Genomic DNA, 18,108 nt, shown 5'->3' on the forward strand with positions numbered 1-18,108 from the left:
TGAGAATAGGCAACTGTGCAAAAGGCAAACCATCTATAATTCTATGACTCTATGTCAAAACAGGACCGGATGTGGGGTGAATAAAAATCTTGGAAGGATGAAATATGGCTGTAAAATTACTGAACTCAATGTTAAGTTGTAAGGGGTTGCGGGATCCTGAAGCAGAAAATGAGATATTGTTCTTTGAGCTTGTGCTGAGGTTCATGAGAACACTGCAGCAAGCCTGCGACAGAAATGTTGGTATGGGAACATGTGTGTTGAAGTGGCGAGTAACCCTGAAAGCTCAAAGTGATTTTTCCCTACAGAATGTAGATCTTCTGCAAAATGGTCACCCAGTCTGCATTTTGTCTCCCCATTGTAGTGGAGACCAACTGTGAACAGTGAACACAGTACACTAGATTGAATAGTGTACAGGCATGCCTGGGACCTTGTATGGTGAGGAAAGAGGATGTAAATGAGCAGGTGTTGCACCTCCTGTGTTTCCAAAGGAAGGTGGTATGAGGAGAAATGGAAGAGGAATGAAACGAAGTGTCCCAGCTGCAATGTATCTTGTGGAATGCTGGCTTTTCCCTCGCTTATCACAGTTCTGATGTATATTGATGTGGAAGTGTTGATGTTGAACTGAGGTGGACAAAGTTAAAAATCACACAACACCAGGTTGTGGTCCAACAGGTTTGTTTGGAAGTACAAGCTTTCGAAGCACTGCTCCTTCAGGGAGCTACCTATCAAAGGAGCAGTGTTCCAAAAGCTTGTACTTCGAATAAACCTGTTGGACTATAACCTGGTGTTATGTGATTTTTAGTTCTGGTAGAGTCACTGGACTCAACATTAACTCTGCCTTCTTCCACAGATGCTATCAGACCCAACTTTCACCTGCAATTTTTGTTTTTCCATCTTCATTACCTGGGATTAGAAGTGTCGTGGTATGCAGCCTTTGAAGTTAGCATTATAGCAGCTTGGAAATATAGCATAAGGATGCATTATGAAATGAATTGAATGATGATATCAGGATGGAATGATCTTGCCTTGCCTGCATTTCGTACATTTGCAGATGCTTAAATTGGGGGAATAAAAAACATACAATGAGTCAATGATTACTGGTAAAGCAGAGTAGTCAAAGTTTAAAAGCCAACAGAAGATGACCAAAAGTAATAAAGAAGATAAAATAGCAAGTAATCTAAAACCAGTCTGGAAGGGCCTCTTTAAATGTATAGAAAGGAAGAAAAAGGCCAGAGTTAATGTAAGTCGCTTAGAACATGAGGCTGAGCAAATAATTATGGGGAAATCAGGGAATGGAAAAGGAGTTGAACAACTACTTGCATCAGTCTTCACAGGAGAGAACACTAATAGCAAAAAAAACCCACGTCATTAAGGACTACATTGGGTTGGAAGGAGCAGATAAACTGTCATGAGAGAATACATACTTGGAAACGAATGAGACTAAAGGCTGATAATTCCTCTGGTCATGATGGGTTGCACCGAGGAAGTAAAGGAAGTAATTACAAAGACTATTACTAATCTCCCAACAATCCTTCTATTCTGGAAAAGTTAAAGAAAATTGTAAAACTTCCAGCGTTAGAATAACTTGACTCATAAAGAGAAATAAAAAACACTTAATAACAAATGGATGTAAACAAAAACAGTAACTATTGGCCAGGTAACATCTGTCATTGGCAAACTTTTAGGGTCCATTTATAAAATTTGCCACAGAGATTTGTAACAGACCAGAAGTCCTGCCCTTTATTAATTAGTGTCCTGTTAAATGAATGCAGAGCAATCAGTATCAGCCGGTTACCTTTCTTAGCAACTTGGCTTTTGTCTAGGTAAGAAAATCTGCTATCTGTGCTAAAATTAGCAAAAAGTGTTTTAACATCATCTTTTCAAATCATGTTTTGCTGATCTTTAAAACTATGTATGCCTTGATTCCCCTTTTGCTCCCTATCGGTTACAAGCTTTATAATCTTTTAAAACCTCTGTGTAATTGGTCATGCAACTAATGTTTTCAAGCGTAACAAATGTAATTCTGAATGGCACTTCAGGATCTGTAGGATTCATGTGCAGTAAAACTGTATTTCTACAAATGTAAATTTATATTAGGTTTCTCTGCCTCCAAGTCTCTTTAATAAATACCATGAGCAAACTGAAGGTTCTCCAACCGATACTTCCAACCAAACAGAAATGCCCTGAGAAATAGCTGAATGAAGTTTTTTGGTCTGTACTGTGAGAATGTCTTGTAATTTGTGAGGAAATTTGAATGAAATACCATTTCTATAATTCTGTTGAGCAGAATATTGATGCAACAGTTCTTTGTCACCTGAATATAAATTCTTATTAATCATATTGAACAATGTTTCTTAATGAAATTAAGAATATCGTTTTAGGTCAATTGTTGAACAATTTTGCTCTGGAATAATTCAATAATCTAGTTTGTATTTAGTCAATTCACACATATACAAGAACCTAAACATCAAAATTTTTAAGTTGTTCATGGATTTAAAGTACCTTGACATGGGAAGGAAGGAGAAGAGATACATGCTTGGATTATAACATTACTCTTAACAATTGCCAGGCTGTAGTGAAACAACTTTATTTTCAAATTGTTATGTTATTTTGCATCATTGTATTAGCAAGGAGATAAAACATTAAGATTTCTATCTAGAACAAAGACAGTTATACCCCTTGTTTTGCTGAAGTCTTCTTTTTCCCCTTCTTTGCCAACATTTGCATCCACCAGGCAATTGGAGTTATTTCGGATGGGGAGAGCAGCAAAGTATGTAATGATTTATTGCTCACAAGTACCTTGACTTCTACATTAGCATGCTCCAACTGGAGAGAACTGGAGTATTCATGCAAATAGGGGATACATACATCCCTCATTGTATGATTACATTTTTTCCTCATATAGTTGCTATCAGCATAGCTTGCTTTCCTTCTCTGCCATGTGCGATGTGCAATCATTATATGTTTGTTTTCCTTTTATTGTATTTGAAAAATGACAAGAAAAATAATGTATGCATGAATTTTATCAAATAGAGCATGCATGAACCCTCTCAAAGCTACAGTTTTGCTTTGATATCTGCACATCATAGCATCAGAAAGAGTTGTAATTTGAAATTTAGATGAAATACCTGATTTCTGTGTAATTAAACAACTGACTGTAAGTGAAAATCAAAATGTTTTACCTCTTTGTTTTGATGTGCAGAGTACAGAATATTTTGTTTAAAACAGGTTTCTTCATTTAGTTTAATATTGCTTTAAAAATCCTGTAGGCTGAAAATGGTGCTTTGGTCTAAGGATATTTTCATGTTGTCTGTTGATTTGACTTGCCTTCTAAAGTAGACAAAATGGTTTATTTTTAAGTAAACCATTGCAGCCCTATCTAACTGAACATGTCATAGATTATCGATGTGAATGTTTTCTTTTGTTTTTTTATTTCAGCATTTGAAGATCCTGATAGTGCTGTTGATGATAGAGATAGCGATTATCGTAGCGAGACCAGTAACAGCATTCCACCACCCTACCATACCACTTCCCAACCCAATGCATCTGTACATCAGTTTCCAGTTACATCACGGCCACAGCTCCAAGAAGGTTCACGGGACTCGTATACTGATTCAATTCAAAGCTCTGAATTAGATTATCGTGACAAAAAAGGAATGAGGTACATAGTCCAGTTTGTGATAGTTATTTTGTATTTTCACTTGTGCATAACATGCAGTATAGCAGTTGCTAATTATTATACTTAAGTGATACAAACATTTTCTTTTTTATTATTGTTTAAACGTATTCAAACTGCAATAATTTCCTCAGGTCCCAAATTATATTGAATTCTCAAAAGAGCAAACCTTAGCCCCTAAGCATACTTCCATACTTGATACTCTGTGGGAAGTTAGGGAGTGATTGCTGGACCTCGTGCTGAGATATTTGTATCATCAATAGTCACAGGTGAGGGGCTGGAAGACTGGAGGTTGGCGAACTTGGTGCCACTGTTTAAGAAAGGTGGTAAGGACAAGCCAGGGAAATATAGACCAGTGAGCCTGACATCGGTGGTGGGCAAGTTATTGGAGGGAATCCAGAGGGACAGGATGTACATGTATTTGAAAAGGCAAGGACTGATTACAGATAGTCAACATGGTTTTGTGTGGGGGAAATTATGTCTCACAAACGTGATTGAATTTTTTGAAGAAGTAACAAAGTGGATTAATGAGGGCAGAGCGGTAGATGTGATCGATATGGACTTGCGTAAGGTGTTTGGCTAGGTTCCCCATGGGAGACTGGTTAGTGAGGTTAGATGTCATGGAATACAAGGAGAACTAGCCATTTGGATACAGGACTGGCTCAAAGGTAGAAGACAGAGAGTGGTAGTGGAGGGTTGTTTTTCAGACTGGACGCCTGTGACCAGTGGAGTGCCACAAGGATCAGTGCTGGTTCCACTACTTTTCGTCATTTATTTAAATGATTTGGATCTGAGCATAAGAGTTATAGTTAGTAAATTTGCAGATGACAGCAAAATTGGAGGTGTAGTGGACAGCGAAGAGGGTTACCTCAGATTACAACAGGGTCTTGATCAGATGGACCAATGGGCTGAGAAGTGGCAGATGGAGTTTAGGTTAGATAAATGCAAGGTGCTGCATTTTGGGAAAGCAAATCTTAGTAGGATTTATACACTTAATGGTATGGTCCTAGGGAGTGTTGCTGAACAAAGAGACCTTGGAGTGCAGGTTCCTAGCTCCTTGAAAGTGGAGTCGCAGGTAGGTAGGATAGTGAAGAAGGTGTTTGGTATGCTTCCCTTTATCAGTCAGAATATTGAGTACAGGAGTTGGGAGGTCATGTTGCAGCTGTACAGGACATTTGTTAGACCACTGTTGGAATATTGCGTGCAATTCTGGTCTCCTTCCTATGGAAAGATTTTGTGAAACTTGTAAATCTTTTCTGAACCCTTTCAAGGGTGTTGCCAGGGTTGGAGGACTTGAGTGGGGGGAGGTTGAAAAGGTTGGGGCTGTTTTCCCTGGAGCGTCAGAGGCTGAGGGGTGACCTTATAGAGGTTTACAAAATTATGAGGGACATGGATAGGATAAATAGACAAGGTCTTTTTCCTGGGGTCAGGGAGTCCAGAACTAGAGGGCATAGGTTTAGGGTGAGAGGGGAAAGATATAAAAGAGACCTAAGGGGCAACTTTTTCACGCAGAGGGTGGTATGTGTATGGAATGAGCTTCCAGAGGAAGTGGTGGAGGCTGGTACAATTGCAACATTTAAGAGGCATTTGGATAGGAAGGGTTTGGAGGGATATGGGCCGTGTGCTGGCAGGTGGGACTAGTTTGGGTTGTCTGGTCAGCATAGACAGGTTGGACTGAAGGGTCTGTTTCTGTGCTGTGAATCTCTATGACTCCATAGAATACCACTGTGACTTAATATTCTGAACCTATCCCTCACCTTGGATTTCCATGCCCTTAGCAACGTCTTCACTTCTTCCATCTTGATCACATCCTGGATGGATGACTGACTCAGTCTCATACAGCTCGTTCAAGATGTTTTATGTTCGGTATCCAACAGTCTTCACTTGGCTGCATGTCTGGTTTGCGATGCCAAATGATGTGAACAGCATGGGTTCAATTCCCACACCAGCTGAGGTTGATTCTGTTTCTCAACCTCTCCCCTTGCCTGAGGTATGGTGACCCTCAGGTTAAGTCACCAGCAGTCAAAATTGGTCGGTGGTCAGGGACAGGAGGGTGTGACTGCAATGAATCAAGGGATCCAGGCAGGAGTGCCAAAAGAGCCTCAGCCTTGAGCTTATCAAACAGTTTTGAGATTCTTGCTCCCTGTGAGGATGAGATTGGAGCCTAAATGGAAGATGAACAAACTGACCTCAGCACTGTTGTACAGGAAGCCATTCAAGATGGGCAAGCAAAATAAAATGTAGTTGTAATTGCGGACAGTACAGACAGTACAGGGAAAGAGACACTGTTCAGTGTGGTCAGGATTGAGAGTACTGTGTTGACTTGCGTGTGGACACATTGAGGATGTCTTAACTGGACTGCAGAGGAACTTGGAGTAAAAGGTACAACAATATAAGTAGAAAGTGGGAAGAAGTTTGCTGAGGGAATATGTGCAGCTGGGGGCTGAATGAGAAAGGATAGCAAAAAGGTAATAATATTTAGATTACTACCTGAGCCATGAGCACATTTGCACAGGTCAACAAGATTACAGAGATAAGCTTGTTACTCATAGATTGATGTGGGAGAAATGGGTTTGAATTCATTGGACATTGGCACCAGTACTGGAAAAGGTAGCTGTTCTGATGGGACGCACTCCACCTGCATTAAGTGGGGAGGACATTCAGTTGCATGCAAAATTATGTAACACGTTAAAGAGGGGAGGAGAGCTCAGCAGAAATTATAGCAGTTTCCAGAACAAGTAATAGGACAGTGAGTACGGAAATGGTCAGAAATTTAACATGAAGCACAGCAAGTTAGAGAAAAGAGATCCAATAGTTGTGATCTATTCAGATTTCCAAAAGGTTTTTCACAAGGTGTTATACAGGAAGCTGCTAAATAAAATAAGACCCCGTGATGTTAGGAGAAAGTGAGGATTGCAGGTGCTGGAAATCAGAGACGAGAGTGTGGTGCTGGAAAAGCACATCAGGTCAGGCAGCATCCAAGGAGAAGGAAAATAAATGTTTTGAGCATAAAGCCTTCATCAGGTATGCAGCACCACACCCCATGGTGTTCGGGACAAGTTACCAACTGAAATAGATGATTGGCTGTTTGGCAGAAGACAGAGAATAGGGATAAAGGATTCTTTTTCAGGATGACAGCCAGTGATTAATGGAGTTCCGAAAGTGTCAGTCTTGATACTACAACTATTCACATTATGCATTAACAATCAGGTTGGAGGAACTAGGGACACTGCTGTTAAGTTTGCAGATGACACATTGATAGGTGGAGGTACAGGTAATGTTGAAAAAGTGGGGAGGCTGCTGAAGGACTTGGACAGTCTAGACAAATGGACAAAGAAGTGTCAAATAGAATACAATGTGGGAATATATGAGGTTATGTATTCTGGTAGGTAGATTAGAGGCAGAGTCTATTTTCTAAATGGGCAAGGATTTCAAAATTCTGAAGCACAAATGGACTTGGGAGTCCTAGTTAAAGATTCTCTTAAGGTTCAGTTGGCAGTTAGGAAGGCAAATGCAATGTTGGCATTCATTTCAAGAGGGCTAGAATATAAGAGCAGAGATTAGATTAGATTACTTTACAGTGTGGAAACAGGCCCTTCGGCCCAACAAGTCCACACTGACCCGCCTATACAGTTTCAGCAGTTTTGTGAGCAGTTTTGGGTTCCATAGCTAAGAGAGGATGTACTGACATTGGAGGGGTTTCAGAGGAGGATTACAAAAATGATCCAGAGGATGAAGGGCTTGTCATTTGAACAACAGTTAAGGAATCTGAGTCTGTACAAGAAGGGTGAAGGGTAATCTATTGAACTTACAGAATACTGAGAGACTTGGATAGAGTGGAGGTGGAAAGGTTTTTCCATTATTAAGAGAGACGAGGATCCAAGGGCACAGCTTCAGAGTTAAGGGATGACCCTTTTGAACTGAGATGAGGAAGAAGCAATAGCTATGGTGAAAAATATGAATGTAGGTCACCTTATCCATATAATATGCATTGCAAAAAACAAAAGTACTGCAATGCTGGAAATCAGAAACAATAGCAGAAATTGTGGAAAAATTCAGCAAGCCTGGCGGCACCTGTGGAGAGAAATGTGTTATCACTTCGAATCCAGTATCCTTCTTTGGAAATGATGGTAGTTTGGAAAAGGTTGGTATTTATGCAGAAAGTAGGGTGAGGGAGGGGTAAGGAGTAAGCAATTGTTGGAAATAGAGCACAGAGAGAGAAAGAGAAACAGTTGGGAGGGCAAAGGAATATGTAAAGGGCAACCTGGGAGAATGAAGAGTTGTGAATGGGGATTATTAACTGACAATGGGCTGTGTGTGGTAGCAGCCAGTGTGATGACAAAGCCTGGTCTATGGGGGTTAGGGTAAGGACATGGGAGAAAGTGCTCAAGCCCTAAAATCGAGTCCAGAGTCTGCAGAGTCCCCAAGTGGAAAATGTAGTGCTGTTTTTCCAGCTTGTGCTGAACTTTGCTGGAACACTGTAGCAAACCTGAGGCAGAGATGTTCGCTAGGGAACACGGTGATGTGTTGAAGTGGCAGGTAACTGGAAGCTCAGAATCTTTTTTGAGGGCAGAACGTAGGTATTCTACAAAGCAGTCACACAGTCTGCACTTTCCCCAATGTAAAGCAAATCATATCGTGAGCAGGTAATGTAACAGACTAGATTGAGTAAAGTCAGATAAAGTGCTGCTTCACCTGAAAAATGTATTTAGGACGTTGGATAGTGAGAAGGAAGGAAATAGATGATCAGGTGTTACATCTTCTGCAGTTGTAAGGAAAGGTGCCATGGGACTGTGGGGCCAAGTTAAGAGTGAAGAAAGAGTTCACTGGAGTGCCCTGAGGGAGCAGTCCCTGAGGAAGGCAGACAATTTAGTGGAGGGGAATATGTGCCTGGTGGTGGCATCCTGCCGAATGTGGCAGGAATAGTAGTTGCGGATCCTGTGGATGTGGATGCAGGTGAGATGCTTGGTAAGGACAAGGGGATTCTATCATGTTTGTGGGAAAGAAGAGAGGGTGTGAGGGCTGAAGTGCTGGAAATGGATTCAAACCAGCTGAGGATCCTGTTAACCATGATGATGAGGAATCCTTGTGTGAGGAAGAAGGTGGACATTTTGGAGGCTCCATTGTCGAAGTTAACATCATCAGAGTCTTTACAGGAAACAGGGTGTGAGCAGGGTCTTAGCCTGCTGGACACACTTTCCTCATTCCTGATGAAGGGCTTTTGCCCGAAACGTCGAATTTCCTATTCCTTGGATGCTGCCTGACCTGCTGCGCTTTAACCAGCAACACATTTTCAGCTCTGATCTCCAGCATCTGCAGACCTCACTTTTTACTGTGAGGATATATAGTCAAGGTAACTGTGAAAGTCAATAGGTTTGTAGTGGATATTAGTGGCCAACCTATTCCCTGAAATGCAAATAGATGTCGAGAAGGGGAGGGGAAGAGTCAGAAATAGACCAGTGAAAGTGAAATTGGAAGTGAAATAGATAAACTTTTCTAATTCTGAGTGAGAGAAGGAAGCAGCACCGATGATATTATTGATATGCCGGAGAGAGAGAGTTGTGGGTGGGCTAGAAGGAGGAGGTTTCCGTGTACCCCACAAAGAGACTGGCATAACTGGGGTTAATGCAGGTATCCATGGTCACATTGACTTGAAGAAAATCTGATGAGTTAAAAGAGAAGCTGTTCAGTGTGAGAATGAGCTCCTCAGTGGGTGGGAGAGCATGGTGGTAGATGGGGACAGTTCAGGCCTTTTTCCAAGAAGCAGCAGAGAACCCTAAGACCATCCTGATGGAGGATGGACATGTGAAGGATGAAGAGAAGGCAGCTAGCGCCTGGAACTGGAAATTCTGGAAAGGTTGGAAAGTATCAGAGGATTCGCAGATCGAAGTGGGAAGTGACTGGACAAGGGGAGAAAAAAATCAAATTCTATGGGGCAGGAACAGGCCGAAACAATGAATCCACCCAGGCAGTCCTGTTTGGAAGAAGTGGACTATGCAGGGTTGGGAGACTATGAGCTTGGAGGCAGTGGGAGGTGAGATCACCAGATGAACTGTAATTAGTAACCATTGTGAACACAGTAGCCTTGTGTTTCCTGGCGGGGTCATGTTCCCTGGGAGTTAGGCTGGACTGTAAAGGTCAGTATGCCAGGCATCAAAAGCACCACCCTTGTTGGCACCCTTGTGGTATGCATTGCAGATTGCTGGGGTAAGCAGAAGTACCTTCTTTAAGTATACAGAAAGTGCCAAACTATTGGATCGTGACAAATGTGACACCTTATTTGAGAAATCATGAAACCAGTCTTAGCAGCTGCAGGCCACTTAATTTAACTAATCAGTCATGGGTAAGATTTTAAAACAATCAGGAAGAAATAAAGAGACACTTAGAGTACTTGAGTAAGCTGAACATAGTCAGCACGGATATGTAAAAAGACTGATTGTGCTTCACTAATTTCATTGAATGTTTTGATGAAGTAAAAGGGAAGTTATGACAGAAATAAGGTGGATATTGTTTGAATGAATTTTTTAAAAAGCATCTTCATTAAGACCGTATAAAGGGCTAATTAATATCATCGAGACTAATCAAATACATGAGTCAGTGTCAAAATGGAAACAGACTGAAGGACAGAAAACTTTTTTTGACAGTCTGAAGTGTTGTTCCTTCGGAACAGTTTTAGGATCACTGCTTTTTGTGCTAACTATAAATGAATCTTGAATACGGAGTAGATTTGCAAACTAGACCAATGATACCAAACATGGCAGAGGATTGGCAAAGAGGTTTATCAAACATGATTTGCCCTCCATAAATCCATATTTACACTGCCCAATCAGACAATTATTTTGTAAATATCCAGTAATCATAATCTTTATGATTATAAGGCAGCAGAGTGGCTTAGGGCGGCATGGTGGCTCATTGGTTAGCACTGGTACCTCACAGCACCAAGGTCCCAGGTTCAATTCCAGCCTCGGGTGACTGTGTGGAGTTTGCATATTCTCCCCATGTCTGCGCAGGTTTCCTCCGGGTGCTCCGGTTTCCTCCCAGAGTCCAAAGATGTGCAGTTCAGGTGAATTGGCCATACTAAATTGCTCATAGTGTTAGGTACATTAGTCAGAGGGAAGTGGGTCTGGGGGTTACTCTTCGGAGGGTTGGTGTGGACTGGTTGGGCCGAAGGGCCTGTTTCCACACTGTAGGGGATCTAATCTAATCTAATCTTTATAATAAATTCTAGTACTTTTCCAATTACTGATTAGCTAAAAGGTAATTCCCTGTTTTCTCTCCCTTCCTTTATTAAACAGTTGGATTACATTTGTAACCTTCAAATTTGCAGGGACCTCTGCAGAATTAATAGAATTTTGAAAGATGATCACTACGAATCCACTGTCTCTGTAGCCATTTCAGTCGTCATCTTATGGTGAAGGTCATCGAGTCCCCAGGATTTGTTAACCCCCAGCACCGTTAATTTCTCCAATACTACCTTTCAGTTGTGCTCCATCTGCCTAACTTTAGCTACTCACTTAACCTATCTATTTCCCTTTGCAGATACTTTACATTCTTCTTAAAATTTGCTTTCCTGCCTATGTTTGATTTGACTCTCAGTATGACAAAACTAGAGTCTGTTTTGGCATGGACAATACTCTCCACTGGTTAGTGTCATATTTAGCATAAAGGAATATAGTTACAGTTGTTGGAGCTCCATCAACATCCATTAGCTTACCATTAATTAGAATCTGAAGTGGACAAGCCATATATGTGAAAAGAAAATGCAGGTCAGAAGCTAGGAACTCTTGTAACTCCCTAAGTCTGTCCACCATCTCCAAGGTCCAAGTTATGACTCACCACTTGCCTGATTGAATGCAACTCCATCAACATCCAAGTATCTTCGTGTCAATTAGGACAAAACACCCTGCTCATTTGGCATCACATCTACAATGTTCACTCCCTCCACCATCGAAGCAGTGTGTACTATTGACAAGATGTACTGCAGAAATCCCCCAAGGCTCCTTCTAAACCCACAAACACTACCGCCTAAAAGGGCAACAGATAAATGAGAACACCACCCCGTAAGCTTATTTCCAAGCCACTCACCATTCTGACATTATACTGTCCTTCAGTGTTGCTGGGTCAGTGTAAGTGTTCCTCCCTTCCTAAAAGCATTGTGGGTCTACTTACAGCAACTGATCTGCAGTGGTTTAAAGAGGTAGCTGTTATGGACCAGGCCAGACTCCCTCAAAACATTTTAAGAAAGTGGCCCAGATCCTAACTTTGCTAGTTGCTTGAAGCAGGTGTAAACTGGATATTCCAAGAGAGATGCCACTGGTCACACCACTTAGTTTTGAACAAAACAGAATTTATTTACAAGATTACAGATTGAAACCCAAACAAGAGAGCACAGAATACAAATAACTAAGCCTATCCGAAAACCCAGTAGATCATCGCAATTTAATGATGTGTTCCAAATACTTGCAACAGTCCTCATAAATTTTCCTTAGCACAAAAGATAAAATCAAATACAGGGTCTTGCAGGAGAAATGTCACAGAGAGAAGAAGACTAACATGGATCTGCTTCTTTGCGTCCAACAGCTTCTACAACAGTTTGACTGCTTTCAGTGAATAGCCAGATTGCCAAAAACCAAATCAAATCAGAGAAAAGCTGAGCTGGGAGAACTGGTCACTCCCCTTTCACTATACAAGTGTTTCTTTTAAACTTAAAAACCTTTTGCCGGAGGCAGTATCTGTTAGCTATTATCAAATTGGCTGTAAAACCCACTGAAACCCAGACTTTTCAGAGTCTGTGTTTTTTACATAATCTTATTAAAGGAGCAACATTGCCACACAGCTCAATGCCATCTTCTCAAAGGCAACTGGGAATAGGCAATAAAGCACAGCCCTTGTGAAAACAAGGTCCTGCCTTCACATTGAGAATACTCTCCATTGTATTGTGTGGTACTATCTCTATGGTATTTGGAACAGACTTCAAATATATCTAGCAACTCAAGACTAGGCATTCATGAGGCACTGTGGACCATCAATGGCAGCAGAATTATACAGAATTGCACAATCAGCAACCTTACGGTCCATCATATTCTCCACTTAACCATTACCATCAAGGCAGAGGATCAGCCCTGGTTCAATGGAGAGTGCATGAAGGCATGGTAGGAGCAGTACCAAGCATATCTAAAAATGAGGTGTCAGTCTGGTGAAGCTACCAAACAGGACTACTTGCATGCCAAACATAACACGTAGCAAGTATTAGAGCTAAGAAATACCACAACCAATGGATCAGATCTAAGATCGGCAGTCCTGCCACATCCAGTTATGATGGTGATGGACAATTAAGCAACTCAATGGAGGAGGAGGCTCCACAAATATCCCCATCCTCAATGATGGAATAGCCCAAGCCATCATTGCAAAAGATAAGGCTGAAGCATTCACAGCAATTTTCAGTCAGCAGTGCCAAGTGGATGATCAATCTCTGCCTCCTCTAGTGGTCCCCTGCATTATAGATACCAGTCATCAGTCAACTCGATTCAATCTACATCATATCAAGAAACGGTTGAAGATACTGGATAATGCAAAAAACTATTGGCCCTGATAACATTCCAGCAATAGTACTGAAGCCTTGTACTTCAGAATTGTCACTTCCTTAGCCAAACTATTCAACAACAGTTACAACACTGACATCTACTAGATGATGTAGAATATTGCTCAGGTATGTTCTGTACACAAATAGCAGGACAAATCCAACCTGACCAATTATAATCCCATCCCATAAAGTGATGGACAGTGTCATCAACAGTGCTATCAAGCAGCTCCTGTTCAGCATTAATCTGCTCAGTGATGCCCAGTTTTGGTTCTGCCAGGGCCACTCAACTCATTGCATCTTTGGTTCAAACATGGACAAAAGAGGTAACTTCCAGAAGTGAGGTGAGAATGACAGCCTTTGACATCAAGGCTGCATTTGACCAAGTATGGCATCAAAGAGTCCCAGCAACACTGGAATCAGAAGGTAAACTCTCCACTACTTGGAGCCATACCTGATGCAACACAAGATGGTTATGGTTTTGTAGTTCATTCATCTCATCTCCAGGATATTTCTGCACGAGTTCCTCAGGGTAGTGTCCTGGGCCCAATCATCTTCAGCTGCTTCACCAATGAACTTGCCTCCATCATAAAGTCAGAAGTCAGAATGTTTGCTGATGTTTGCATGATGTTCTGTGCCATTCCCCACTTGTCAGATACTGAAGCAATAACCTCTGCAATAAAAAACAATCTAACCACCATCCCTTGACATTGAATGGTGTAACCTTCACTGAATTTCCCCCACTATGAATATCCTGGGGTTACTATTGACAAGAAACTCAACTGGACTCACCACATAAACACAGTAGCTACAAGAGCAGGTCAGAAGCTAAGACATCACCTCCTGACTCCCCAGACCCTGTTCACCATCTGCAACTCAGATGTGTGATGGAATACTCCTCACCTGCATTGGTGAGTGCAGCACCAACAACACTCAAGAAGCTTGACACCATTCTGCTTGATTGGCATCACATCCACTGTCTCTATCAATTGTGCTCAGCAGCTGCTATCTACCAGATGCATTGCAGAAATTTACTAAAGATCCTTTGACGCCACCTTTCAAACCCACCCTCATTTCCATCTTGAAGGATAAGGACACCAAATACATGGGAACACATCATGTGCAAGTTCACCTCTGAAGCTACTCCCTACCCTGACTTGGAAATCTATTACCACTCCTTCACTGTTGCTGCTTCAAAATCCTGGAATTCCTTCCCTTAGGGCATTGTGGATCGCGTGAACTGCAGTGGTTCAAGAAGACACTATCAAGGACAACCATGGACAGGCTGTACATGCTGGCCAGCCATGGATGCCCATGTCTTATGAGTGAATTTAAAAGAAATTCCAGACTGGAAAGCAATAGCTACTGAATTGTCACAAGGTTCAGTCCCAGGGCTTCAATCATTTACTATCTATATTCATGATTTGGAAGAGAGAACAGTGTGTAATTTATTACATTTGCTGATGATACAATAGTAGGTGTGTGAGCATATTCTGATGAGGAAATCAGGAATCTGCGAGGGATATAGAACTGTTGTGAGAGTTGCCAAAATTTTGGCAAGGGGGTTTAATGTAGAAAAATGTGAAATCATGCACTTTGTTCAGAAGAATCAAAAGATAGGCTATTATTACTACAGATAGAGGCTCCACAGGGGGATCCTGGATATTTCTTTACATGACACACAAAAAAAATAGCAGTTACAGCAAGTAGAATTTTGGCCTTAATTGCTAGTGGGTTGGACTTTAAAAACAGGGAAGTCTTGTTACAACTGTACAGGGATGTTGGTGAGTCCACATCTGTAGAACTCTATACAGTTTTGGTCCCTGTATTTTTGGAAAAAAAAAGCTTGGCATTCAAGGCAGTTCAGAAAAGCTTGATACTTTTTCAATCAGATTGACAAGATTATTTCTGGGTTGATGGTTTTGATTTATCAAGAATAACCAAGCGGTCTAGGCCATTATTTGTTAGAGTTCAGAAGAGGAAGCTTAACAGAAGGAATCTCGAACTAAAGGATATACATTAAGAATAAGGGTAAAAACAATGACTGCAGATGCTGGAAACCAGATTCTGGATTAGGGATGCTGGAAGAGCACAGCAATTCAGGCAGCATCCAAGGTGCAGCGAAATCGACGTTTCAGGAAAAAGCCCTTCAGGAATAAAGGCAGAGAGCCTGAAGGGTGGAGATATAAGCTAGAGGAGGGTGGGGGTGGGGATGAAGTAGCATAGAGAACAATAGGTGAGTTGGGGGAGGGGATGAAGGTGATAGGTCAACGAGGAGGGTGCAGTGGATAGGTGGAAAAGAAGATAGGCAGGTAGGACAAGTCATGGGGACAGTGCTGAGCTGGAAGGTTGGAACGAGGGTGAGGTGGGGGAAGGGGAAATGAGGAAAGTGTTGAAGTCCACATTGATGCCCTGGGGCTGTAGTGTTCGAAGGCAGAAGATGAGGCATTCTTCCTCCAGGCGTCTGGTGGTGAGGGAGCGGCGGTGGAGGAGGCCCAGGACCTCCATGTCCTCGGCAGAGTGGGAGGGGGAGTTGAAATGTTGGGCCACAGGCCAGTGTGGTTGATTGGTGCGGGTGTCCCGGAGATGTTCCCTAAAGCGCTCTGCTAGGAGGCATCCAGTCTCCCCAATATAGAGGAGACCGCATCAGGAGTAACGGATGCAATAAATGATATTGGTGGATGTGCAGGTAAAACTTTGATGGATGTGGAAGGCTCCTTTAGGACCTTGGACGGAGGTGAGGGAGGAGGTGTGGGCACAGGTTTTGCAATTCCTGCGGTGGCAGGGGAAGGTGCCAGGATGGGAGGGTGGGTTGTGGGGGGGTGGGGGTGCGTGGATGTGGACCTGACCAAGTAGTCACGGAGGGAATGGTCTTTGCGGAAGGCAGAAAGGGGTAGGGAGGGAAATATATACCTGATGGTGGGGTCTTTTTTGGAGTTGGCGGAAATACCTGCGGATGATTTGGTTTATGCGAAGGTTGGTAGGGTAGAAGGTGAGCACCAGGGGCGTTCTGTCCTTGTTATGGTTGGAGGGGTGGGATCTGAGGGCGGAGGTGCAGAATGTGAACGAGGTGCATTGGAGGGCATCTTTAACCACGTGGGAAGGGAAATTGTGGTCTCTAAAGAAGGAGGCCATCTACTGTGTTCTGTGGTGGAACTGGTCCTCCTGGGAGCAAATACGGTGGAGGCGGAGGAATTGAGAATACGGGAAGGCATTTTTGCAAGAGGTAGGGTGGGAGGAGGTGTAATCCAGGTAGCTGTGGGAGTCAGTGGGTTTGTAAAAAATGTTAGTGTCAAGTCGGTCATCATTAATGGAGATGGAGAGGTCCAGGAAGGGGAGGGAGGTGTCAGAGATGGTCCAGGTTAATTTAAGGTCAGGGTGGAATGTGTTGGTGAAGTTGACGAATTGCTCAACCTCCTCGCAGGAGCACGAGGTGGTGCCAATGCAATCATCAATGTAGCGGAGGAAGAGGTGGGTAGTGGTGCCTATGTAATTACGGAAGATTGACTGTTCTACGTAGCCAACAAAGAGACCGGCATAGCTGGGGCCCATACGTGTGTCATGGCTACCCCATTGGTCTGGAGGAAGTGCGAGAATTCGAAGGAGAAATTGTTAAGGTTCAGGACCAGTTCGGCCAAATGAATGAGAGTGTCGGTGGAAGGGTACTATTGGGGATGTCTGGAGAGGAAAAAATGGAGGACTTGGAGGCCCTGGTCATGGTGGATGGAGGTGTACAGGGATTGGATATCCATGGTGAAGATGAGGCATAGGGGGCCGGGGAAACAGAAGTCTTGGAGGAGGTGGAGGGCGTGGGTGATGTCTCGAACGTATGTGGGGAGTTCCTGGACTAGGTGGGATAGGACAGTGTCGAGGTAGGGTAGAGATGTGTTCAGTGGGGCAGGAGCATGCTGAGACAATGGGTCGGCCGTGGTGGTCAGGCTTGTGGATCTTGGGAAGCAGGTAGAACGGGGCAGTACGGGGTTCCCGGACTATGAGGTCGGAAGTTCTGGGTGGGAGGTCTCCTGAGGTGATGAGGTTCTGTATGGTCTGGGAGATGATGGTTTGGTGATGGGGGTTGGGGTCATGGTCGAGGGGCGAGAGGAAGAGGTGTCCTCGAGTTAGCGTTTGGCTTCAGCGGTGTAGAGGTCAGTGCGGCAGACTACCACTCCGCCCCCTTTATCTGCTGGCTTGATGGTGAGGTTGGGATTGGAGGGCTGCGCGTTGTGAGGGTGAGAGGTTGGAGTGGGGGAGGGGGGTAGACAGGTTGAGGCGGTTAATGTCCCGGCGGCAGTTGGAAATGAAGAGGTCAAGGGCAGGTAATAGGCCAGCGCGGGGTGTCAGGTGGATGCAGTGTGTTGGAGGTGGGCGAAGGGGTCCTCGGAATGTGGTCCGGAGTCCTGATTGTGAAAGTAAGCTTGGAGGTGGAGGTGGCAGAAGAAGTGTTCGACATCACGGTATGTATTAAATTCATTGATGCGTGGACGGAGGGGGATGAAGATGAGTTCTTTGCAGAGGACTGATCGTTCGTCCTCAGTGAGGGGGAGGTCTGGAGGGATGGTGAAAAGTCCGTAGGGCTGGGAGCTGTCATCTGGTGTGGGTGTGGAGCTGGCAGTGGGGACGGAGCTGGTAACTGGAGTGGGTGTAATGGTGGGGGGGATGGGGTGGAGTCTTGAGCAGGGGTGTGTTCCCCTCAGGGCTCTGGGGGCCAGGAATGGTGACAGTAGGATCTGTGGGGGGGCGTGTCAGCAGAATGCAGTGAGTTGCATTGGTGGGGCGGAAGTGGTGGCAGACACAGCAGTAGGAGTGGCGGAAGTCACTGAGCGTGTGATATCAGCGATGATGTGAGGGGCGG

The 18,108-nt window shown here is 43.5% G+C and overlaps 1 protein-coding gene across 3 annotated transcripts in view; it reads left to right on the forward strand.

Annotated features, from left to right (window-relative positions):
• LOC132809026 (protein unc-13 homolog B-like) overlaps nt 1–18,108 on the forward strand; it is a 577,546-nt gene that overhangs the window by 328,108 nt on the left and 231,330 nt on the right. For all 3 annotated transcript variants that reach the window (XM_060822442.1, XM_060822515.1, XM_060822523.1), the window contains one exon: nt 3,439–3,661. In XM_060822442.1, coding sequence (XP_060678425.1) covers nt 3,439–3,661 — 223 coding nt within the window. The remainder of the gene's footprint in view (nt 1–3,438; nt 3,662–18,108) is intronic.

This window comes from Hemiscyllium ocellatum, chromosome 1 (assembly GCF_020745735.1).
Source record: "Hemiscyllium ocellatum isolate sHemOce1 chromosome 1, sHemOce1.pat.X.cur, whole genome shotgun sequence".
Taxonomy (NCBI): domain Eukaryota; kingdom Metazoa; phylum Chordata; class Chondrichthyes; order Orectolobiformes; family Hemiscylliidae; genus Hemiscyllium; species Hemiscyllium ocellatum.